Source organism: Glycine soja, chromosome 19, assembly GCF_004193775.1.
Source record: "Glycine soja cultivar W05 chromosome 19, ASM419377v2, whole genome shotgun sequence".
In the NCBI taxonomy this organism is placed as follows: domain Eukaryota; kingdom Viridiplantae; phylum Streptophyta; class Magnoliopsida; order Fabales; family Fabaceae; genus Glycine; species Glycine soja.
This window is the reverse complement of record NC_041020.1, coordinates 21019394-21029599: the sequence shown is the minus strand read 5'-3', so window position 1 is coordinate 21029599 and position 10206 is coordinate 21019394. Positions and strand designations below refer to the sequence as shown.

Sequence of the window (10206 nt, the reverse complement as noted above, 5' to 3'; positions counted from 1 at the left end):
TAATCAAATTGTTTTAGTAATAATTTGCATTTAATATAATTTTGTTAAACCAAGTGATTGAACATAAATAGTTAATGTGCTGAAATTAAAATTAAATCGTCCAAGTATTACTTAAATTTGTCTTTAGTGCAAATAATTTTTTACAAGACTTTAATTACCTCTCAGCCGAAGATAAGAAAAAAAAAAGGTATAATTTTTTTTCACTTATGACCAAAATTGAAAGCTTTACTATTGTACGACTAAATAAATTAATACAATAATTATTTGAAAATTTAAGTGTTTCCCTTGAAATAAATAACTGACAATAAACGAATAATAGTGTAAAAACTAGGAATCAGAATTAAATCATAATAGGTACAATTTTAATGCAGTAAAAAAAAAAAAAAAATTAAATACACCGAGCCATTCAAGTCTGAATAATCTCTAACCATACATATACAAAAAACTTTTCCCGCAAATAAGTAAAGGACGATTATGCAAGAGATCGATGCTTGCAAAAGCAGCATGAATTGAATTAAGCATTAAATTTTTCTTCGTACCCCATTGTCCAGAGGCTCTTCGCTATGCGAAGGTATGGGGGAGGGATGTTGTACGCAGCCTTATCCTTGCATATGCAAAGAGGCTGTTTCCGAATTGAATTAAGCATTAAATAATCAAAATAAATATAATATTTTCTGACACCTTTACATAGACGCCAAGAGCCAAAAACTGTTAAATCTGTATCTTTTATTAGGCCTTGATGAATGTCAAATAATAGAATATTAGAAGGATAGAAGACAAACCTATACCACAATTTTTTTTTCCTATACTTCTCTTATGATTTGATTAAAATTACAGCTTGGGTGTAACTGAGGTTCCCACTGATGAGGGGGATGTGCTACTGCTCCTTGCGGAGAAGCAATACTATCATCATGATCTGAATAAATCCTAATTCATGAATTTCCGGCAGTTTGATGCTTTACATAAACAAGGGACTTTAAATTCATCTGGCTCATCAGGATCAAACAAGTAGTCATACCTGCCAGTTACAATCAAGTCAGAAAAAAAAAACTGAAAACTAAAGAGAAATGCCTAAACAATACACTTTCTAATAGACTTTAATTATTTGGACAATGTATTTGGCCCAACTTCTCTTTTTAAGTAGAAGAAAAACTAGAAAAAACCTGGACCAAACACTACAGAAATAAGCAGTTAGACTCACTAAGTATAGGACCCATGTCATTTAGTGAGACCTACATGAACTTCAGTTAATTATAAAGAGTATGTTTGTAGAGTATGCCAGCAAGTGTATTGCCAGTATTCTTGGCATGCTGAAATGGCAGAAATGCACATGTGAGAAACACAGATAGGGGCATACGTTAGCTCATCACCAGTAGACACATCAGTCTTAGCGATGAGTACAATCCGGCTCTCATCATCACCCACACTCATAATCCTTGCATAGCAATTGGGCATACACTGTATTGACATGAACCAAGAAAATAGTAAGATGAGATGTCAAATAACCATTAGTGAGAGTACAGGGGTAACAATAATACACAAAAATTGAGCAATTTGTCATACAACTATTTTGGTTCACTTACAGAATGGTTAATTAGCCGTGCTATATTTCCTTTATCAGTGGCATCTACTACCACTTCTTCACTTATCTTGAAAAGCTGCAAAAAAATAAAGAAACCAGGACAATTTAATGTCATGAGATACAAAAAATTAGAAGAGCAGAAAACTTAAATAGGGAAACAGTGGGAAAATAATGAAGAGGAAATCCCATCAAACAAAAGGAAAAGTCCAGGACAATGCTTTGACATTTAAATCTAAAGGCCACAAACACAAAGAACATGGGAGGGGGAGAAGACTAACATAGCAGTCTTTCCCTTCTAATCTATAGCGTGCCTCCCTTAGATCTGCAATGCTCCGCCTCACTTGTTCACCACGATATTCAAGAACCTGCTTGGGATTAAATAATGCTCATTATTGTTAAAATAAAGGTTGCATTCTGATTTACACAAGAATGAAACACAATGGATGGACCATTGGACAAAGATATTATGCTTCAGAAAATATTGAAACCAGAAAGGTATGGAAATTAAACTTGGCATGGTGGAAGTAAAAGAGAATTATAATTTGTCTACATCTGAACCGGAAACTGACTGAGAACAGAAAAGATAGAATCAACTCAAAAAGAGAAGATACAGAGTAAACGTATGGCAATTAAACTTGGTCAGGCTTTGCAGCATTTAGAAATTGCTACTTCTCAAAAAAATTTGCAGAACCATACTGAAAGACTTTAGAATTCCCAAGCATGCCAAGATACCATGAATCTTTGTAATCTTTTCGTATTTGAATATGACATTCATACCATTTCCCCTTCTTGAATATTTTGACGTGCAAAGAGGCCCCATCCATGTATGCCTGATCTACCAAAGAAAACTCTTTCATTTTCTGTTCTCTGAAATTATGTAAAACAATCATGCAAGACAATCAGAAAACCGATCACCAAATCCAATGACTGCTTAAGAAAGAGGAGATTTACCTGTAAATGATGAAGGCGTTCCCTGAAAGAAGAAAATGCTGGAGGCTTGTCTACCATCTGTTTGAAGGAAAGGATGAACAACGAGAAAAAGGGGGATGAACGAAGGGTTAGGGCTGGGCAATATTTAAATCTTACATTCAAGCTAAAATAATGAATAGGATAATCTCATTTAATTAGAAGTATATAAAAGATTTACTCTGTCTGCATTTAAACTCTGTATTGCATCTAAAGGATGATGGTAGTGACCCCTCACATGATGAGCAATGGCTTCACCTGCTGCTCTCTAGCAAGTAGAAAAAACAAAAATGAGAACAGAGTTTTTAATTTTTTTCAAGAACTGATAAAGATACAAAAGGACATTAGAGACAGTGGTGAACAACAAGGTGATAGAAATTGGATAATAATGACTGAATTTTATAGAAACACTCTGCAGGAATTATTCTTTCCAAAACAGGGACAGAATTACAACAATTAGAATCAGAATATTCACTCAAACAAGCCAAGATTTCGAGAGCTTGGTTCTCTCCCTCCCAAGGTCTAAACCACACATCTTCAGGATAACCAGAATATGATTCTGTTTTTCCTTCTTATTCTACACATACCCATAACTGCCTAATTAAAATAAGTTCCTAATAAACTGCTCCTAATAATAGTAACTGCTGTCCTATTAAAACTAACTGCTAACTATTCCTAATAAACTGCTCCTAATAATAGTAACTTCTGTCCTATTAAAACTAACTGCTGCTATTGACAGCACATAACAATTATTCCCCCCCCCCCCCCCCCCTTCTCTTATAAACATTCTTTATAAGAGGTCTAACACAAGGTTTATAGAAGTGAAGGAATCAAAACAACAAGCTATAAGCATGATATTTTATTTTCCCCACTGCATCACATACAAGACTGCATCCACGAAATAACCAGCAGGCACATTTGGCAAGGTAGCATTAGTTGTTAGCAAATAGCATAATATATTGGTAACATTGATCGAGACATTGGGTACTAATATCATTAATGCTTAATTCCAAAACAGTTTCACAGGAAATATATACAGTTTTTTATTTATATCTGCCTTTAAGAAACTAAAGGGAAACGTTTTCATTGGGAAAGAAAGCATTCATTATATTAAAAATACAAAAGTCATTTGTTTCCTTTCTTTTTCAATAATAGCCTTCCACTTTTGTTTTTAGAAATGATGTTTATGTTTGGAATATAAATAGGACAAGCATCATAAAAATAAATATCAGAGACAATGTGATGCAGATTAAGTAAAAAATTCGCCAACAAAAACCAAAATGATTTTCTAAGCTACCTTTTTTGTATGATTTGTTCTTCGATATATTCGACACCTAGCAGCAGAGAATGGCTCATGTCTAGTGTTCTCTGCAGGAGAAGTGTCTTCAACCTTTATTCTTTTAGATGAAATCAATCTTGATCCAGCTTTTCTCTTAGTTTGAAGAAGGCTTTTGGTTGAAATGACCCCAAGAGGGGTTTGCATAATTAAAACAGTGTCTGGATTGGGAGCTCTGCAAGAAATATAGACATGATTAAGATTAAAGGATGACAGAAAGGAATAAAATGAATTTCAAATAAATCCATATATGCGCAATTCCCAAAGAGACGGGAAGCGTTTGGTAAAAGCTAATCCTGTAAAGGAAGCAGTAGAAAGGGATGAAGGCAAAAGGATGTTGTAATTCAGGATCCTATACCTGTGGTAAGCACAATAAGAAACCATTCTTGTTGTCTGTTTACCATTTTTCTCCATACAATGCAACTGCATTTATATCAGACACAGTTAAAAAGTATTTCATGGATCATAATTATCCATATGAAAATATGCAACTTGTCAACTTAAAGTCGGCCGTGATACAAAATAATGTTGATGCTAAGACTAAATAATGAAGAAGTGTGTGTGTGTGTACACAATTATTTGCAAATAATCTCTATTTCTGTATTAATATTGTTCTATTCTAAATCAATATCTAACAATAAGATAAAGTATTCACCAAAAAAAGTTATATAATCCAGACATGTTGCAAAACAAAATTTATCAAAAGAATAGATATTTGGACTTTTTTATAAGAGTAAATTACATTGACACCGTCTGAGATATTTTCAGATTGTATACAATACCCCTCTTTTTTTCTATCCCTACACTAGCCCCCTTAATTGTTTAAAAAACATTAAACTAACACCCCTTATGCATCACACTCACCCCTTAATTGTTTGAAAAACATTACACCGTGTGTCCCTACAAGGGAGATTGTTGTAAACATCAAAAAAGCAGGAAGATTATGTGCAATCTGAAAAAACCTCAAGGGAATGTCAGTGTAATATACTCTTCTCTAATTGTAAAGGCCTGTTTGACTGTTCTGAAATTGAAAAAGTGGGGGCACACAAAGATATACAACCCATGGAGACTGGAAATGTAAATAAATGGTTATACATGATACAAAGTGAACATTTAATTATTAGGTGGAAATATATTTTCCAGCAAAACCTTCAAGGTTATGATCCTTGTTTATTTTCTAACAGCATGAAAAATAAGCTTTTAATCTGATTAAAAGCCCAAACAAGAAATGCAAAGGGAAGTTCTATGAAGGTGACTGGTGTAACTGCAATCATTCATCAAATTGAATGATAAAAGCTAAAAACAAATTTGCATAAACCAGGATTATAAAATGAAATTTGGCATTAAACCTATTTAAAATTAAATGAAAGTCCAAATCAGAACATAACAATTATGCAAATCGGAGCCAAGTTAATCTTAGCGAATACTCACCTCCATCCGATAACCAGCCCTTGATGCACACATAGCATGGAAATAAGTGGAACACTTGCAACATTGTGTGCACGAACCATGAATTTCCTTACAAATAACACAAATCTGAAATTCAATTATAGCAGACTTTAAATTACATTGGCATGTACAACCGGACTGAGATTCACCGAGAGAAATTATCAAATCAGAAATACTTATCAGCTTTATAATGAATGTATGAACTATGTAACGTAGCATAAAATACCGTGAAAAAAATTGAATCAATCAGTGACTATAAGAGTTCTTAACAGAACAGAAAGAAGATAAAAGAAAATCTAAAAGAGAGAAAACTTGAGAATCAAGAAATTCTAATTGTTATTGGGACTGAACTTTCGGTTACAAAAGAGTATATATAGACTAGAGTAGTTAGTTATGACAGCTGCCAATAACTAACTAACCCAGGTAGAGTACTAACTATCATTAATTGAGAGTACAGTTGAACACTGCATCTCTGTACACTACTCTAATACCCCCCCCTCAAACTCATGGAGGTTGAGACTTTGAGAAGGCCTCAATCACATTGAGGGTGGCCCTTAGAAAAATAAATCTGGTAGGAGAGAGGGGCTTGGTCAGAGCATCTGCCCATTGATCAAGAACAGGGATGATGTACAATGAGCTGCTCGGTCAGAACTTTATCTGGAACAAAGAAAACATCAATCTCCATATGTTTTTTTCTTGCATAAAGGATAGGATTGTGAGCAATGGTCACTGCACTTTGGTTGTCACAGAAGATGATAGGAGTGCAGAAGGGAACTTGACAGGAGGTTTCAGCAGTGGTCTGAGCTAGGTTGTGATATTCTACTTTTGTTCTAGACCTAGCAACCACTTGTTGCTTGCGGGACCACCAAGATGTGAGGTTTGGGCCAAAGTAAATTGCTGCACCAGAAATGGATCTTCTGTCATCAACATCAGAAGCCCAATCTGCATCACAGAGGGCTCTTAGAGTATAAGGCTGACCTGAGACAGCAGGTCTTAGATGAAGACCATGAAGAACAGTTCCTTTCAAGTACCTTAAAATCCTTTTGACTGTAATCCAGTGAATGTATAATGGACTAGCCATAAACTGACACACCTTGTTAACTGAATAGCTAATTTCTGGTCTAGTTAAATAGTCAAGTATTGAAGAGCCCCAACCACAGATCTGTATAGCGTGGGATCAGAAAAAGGGTCTGAGCCTGATTTAGTCAGCTTGCAACTAGAAGCCATAGGAGAGGAAATGGATTGAGCTTCTGCCATACTGGTTTTCTGCAACAAATCCCTGATGTCTTCACCTCTATACCAAGAAAATAGTCCAACAAACCAAGCTGTTTGAGAGAGAACTTTGAGTTAAGCTGAGAGGTAAGATGCTGAATCAGAGGGATAGAGCTTCCAGTAATTATAATGTCATCCACATACACAAGGAGATAAACTGTGTGAGATTTGGTCTTGTAGATAAAAAGTGAAGGGTCACATTTACTTGCAGCAAACCCAAACTGAATTCGGGTGGATTGAAGTCTTTCAAACCATTGCCTGGGGGCCTGTTTAAGGCCATACAGAGCTCTATTTAATTTGCAGACCAGAGAAGAATTGGTGTCTTGGAAACCTGGTAGTTGAGGCATGTACACAGTCTCATGAAGCAGACCATTCAGAAAAGCATTGTTGACATCCAACTGGGCAAGCTGCCACTGATTGGTTAGAGCCAAAGAGATAATAAGCCTGATTGTGACAAGTTTCACTACAGGAGAGAAAGTCTCAGAAAAGTTAAATCCAGGAACTTGGTTGAAACCCTTTGCCAACCAGTCTGGCTTTGTACTTGTTGATAGAACCATCTGCATTTTCCTTTACTCTAAAATCCCATTTACACCCAATGGGTTTTCTGTTTGGTGGAAGAGGAACAAGATTCCAAGTATTATTTTTCATCAAAGCTTCATATTCTTGAAGCATGGCAGAAAGCCAATCAGGATCTGTCAGGGCTTGTTTGACAGATTGGGGTTCACAATGAGTCAACAGCAGTGTGGGATTGATTCTTGGTAAATGGATTCCCGATTTAGATCTGGATTGCATAGGATGTATATTTGGTAGTCTTTGAGGAGAGGTGGGATTAATTTTTATTTTTTTTTATCAGCGAAAATAATATGTATTATAATAATAAGATTAGTACAAGTGGTACTGTTATATTTACACTGTTGCCATACTATGTGTAGACCTATGGAGTCCTAATACAAGCTGTATTGCCAGAATAAAGCATCCATAGGTCTGGATTTATCTAGATACCCCTCCACCAAAAGTAACCTATAGAGCAATCCCCCCGAGTACAAACCCTTGTATTGCTAGTCCATGAATGAAAAGGGATGTCAAATCCTTTTTCCATATTTTTGAGCCATATCCAGCAGAAAAATATGGCGTCATCCATCATCTTTTGACCGTTGAATCTTTCATTAGAGAAAACAATCTTGTTCCTATGATACCATATGCACTAAGTTAAGGAAATCCACCACATTTGCCATCTCTGAATTCTGATACCCTTGAGATATCCGTGAGAATGCTGAAGGAAGTGGTCTCTGGGCACTTCTGGGGAGACACCAACTATGTTTAACCAAGTAAGCACTTCTCACCATAAAGGCAAGATTTTATCACAGCTGAAGAACAGATGGGACACATCCTCCTCACAAGATCTACAGAATGGGCAATATATGTCATTCAGATCCACATTCCTCCTCCTCAAATTGACTTTTGTTGGTAGCCTATCCCGAATCAACCTCCAAGCAAAGTTTGACACTTTACTTGGAACTTAGGGCCGCGTTTTGTATCCAATTATGAGACATTCCAATTGCCCCGAATTTGCTTTTGGGAAAGTTCTTCCTCAATCCCGACACTAACTCAATGTTCCTCGGCATGACCTTTATTGCTTTTACATTCTCCAACAATGCTTTACCAAAGAAAATCGTGTCATCAACATACTGTAATAAGGTGATATCCACCTCTTTCCTCCCTACCTTAAACCCTTCAAAGATATTCTTTTCCTGAGCTTCTCTCATCAATCCAGTTAGCCCCTCAGCTACAATGTTGATCAAGAATGGAGCTAATGGGTCCCCTTGTCTGAGATCTCTCTAAGGAGAGAACTCATCTGCGGGCTCCTGTTTACCAGTATATATATTGAGGCTGTCTTCAAGCAACCCTCAATCCACTTAACCCATTTGGTGCAAAACCCCATTTGATTCATCATATATAAAAGAAACTCCCAGCACACAAAGTCATATGCCTTTTCATAATCCACCTTGAACACCAAGCAGCTTTTATTGCATCTCTTTGTTTCTTCCATCATTTCATTTGCTATAACCGCACAGTGCAGCAAATGCCTGCCCTCCATGAAAGCATATTGGCGTTCATCTATTATATAAGGCAACACCTTCTTAAGTCTTCTAGATAGCACTTTTGCCACAATTTTATAAATTCAACCTATTAATGAGGTAGGTCTATAATCATTGAGGCCTTGAGGATCGTGGACCCTAGGAATCAACGCCAAAAAAGACGCATTGCTTCCTTTGGGGAAAACTCCATTGGCATGAAATTCATTCAAAAATCAAAGCACATCTGATTTAAGGATATCCCAAAACTCTTTGATAAATTTAAAGTTTAATCTGCCTGGTCCAGGGCTTTTCGCACTACCACAATCCCAGATTGTTGCCCTCACTTCCTCCTCTTCAAATCGAGCCACCAACAGGTCATTATGGTGCTGGTCAATAGACTTAAATCTGACCCCATCCAGCTTCGGTCTCTCCCATTCAGGTTCCTCAAATCTCCTTTTGAAGAAAAGTCTGGTTTCCTCTTTAACTCTGCTCGGCTCATCTATCCAGCACCCACCCACATACACTCCTCTAAGCATATTGTAACGTCGCTTCTAATTTACAGTCAAGTTAAAATACCTAGAGTTGCTGTCCTCTTCCTTAATCCATCTTCTAGATCTTGCCTTTTGCCTGGCAATGGATTCGACTGAGTTCGCTACCTGCCACAAATCCTCCTGCAATTGCTTTCTCAATTTGTCCTCTTCCTCATTCAGCTGCCTAATATCTCCTTTTTCCAGTTTGTTAAGCTCTAATTCCACTTTTTTCAATTTCTGTTGAGCATCACCAAACTGATTTGTGTTCCATTCTTTTAGTCTCTGCTTTAATTTCTTGAACTTTTCTTTTAGGACATACCCTCTCCCCTAGTCAGTTACAGAATTTTCCATCCAGCAGACCTGTACTACTTTCTTGAATGATTTATCCTCAAGCCAGCAATCAAGAACCCGAAACGGCTTCGGCCCCCAATCAGCACTAGAGGATCACAAGATTGGGCAGTGATCATAAAAATTGCGGTCCAAGATTAGCTGAATGTTGTCTTGCCATTTGGAAAACCACTCTGCTGAGACAAGGATCCTATCAATTTTTCTTTTAGCTGTCCCATTTGGTCGGTTCCAGGTAAATTTTCTCCCCACACTAGGCACATCCTCAACCTTCAAGTCAGTGATCCAATCATTAAATTCCTTCTGGCTACCCCCACCCTGTAACCTTTGACACACTCCAACTCTTTCTGATGACCTTCTGATGCAATTAAAATCTCCTAAAATACATCATAGACCCCCATTGTTTGCAGCTCTAAGCTGCCTGGCTTGATCCCATAGGATTCTTTTGAAAGTTGTATCACATGGTGAATATATATTGACTATAGTCACTTTTCCAACATCACCAGCCCATGTTCCTTCCAAATATATAAAACCATTGCCCTTCACCTTCTTCTCCATTTTGAAAGTTTCATCACTCCAAATACACAGTAATCCCCCAGCACTATTAATTGCTGGCTGCATTTCCCATCTGACTTCAGCATCTCCCGA

General features: G+C 36.8%; 1 protein-coding gene across 2 annotated transcripts; it reads right to left on the bottom strand.

Annotated features, from left to right (window-relative positions):
- Nucleotides 1–484: 484 nt before the first annotated feature.
- LOC114398447 (histone-lysine N-methyltransferase ATX5-like) lies at nucleotides 485–5452 on the bottom strand. Of its 2 annotated transcripts, XM_028360644.1 has the most exons (10): nucleotides 5316–5450; nucleotides 4243–4307; nucleotides 3846–4059; nucleotides 2730–2816; nucleotides 2534–2590; nucleotides 2360–2449; nucleotides 1861–1947; nucleotides 1584–1658; nucleotides 1358–1458; nucleotides 485–1018 (listed from the first exon to the last, which is right to left on the bottom strand). In XM_028360644.1, the coding sequence occupies exons 1-10, from the start codon at nucleotides 5346–5348 to the stop codon at nucleotides 928–930; spliced, it is 900 nt and encodes a 299-aa protein (XP_028216445.1). In that variant the 5' UTR covers nucleotides 5349–5450; the 3' UTR covers nucleotides 485–927. The 2 variants fall into 2 exon arrangements, with proteins under 2 accessions (XP_028216445.1, XP_028216446.1); XM_028360645.1 differs by lacking the exon at nucleotides 1861–1947 and having other exon boundaries at nucleotides 5316–5452.
- Between the last annotated feature and the right edge of the window lie 4754 nt (nucleotides 5453–10206).

Coding starts and splice junctions, on each gene's coding strand:
- LOC114398447 (XM_028360644.1), bottom strand. CDS start 5,348: ATGTGTGCATCAAGGGCTGGTTATCGGATGGAG. Junction 2,591..2,729: donor AGAGTTTAAATGCAGACAGA/GTAAATCTTTTA, acceptor TCCTTCAAACAG/ATGGTAGACAAGCCTCCAGC. Junction 1,019..1,357: donor TCTACTGGTGATGAGCTAAC/GTATGCCCCTAT, acceptor TGTAACTGGCAG/GTATGACTACTTGTTTGATC.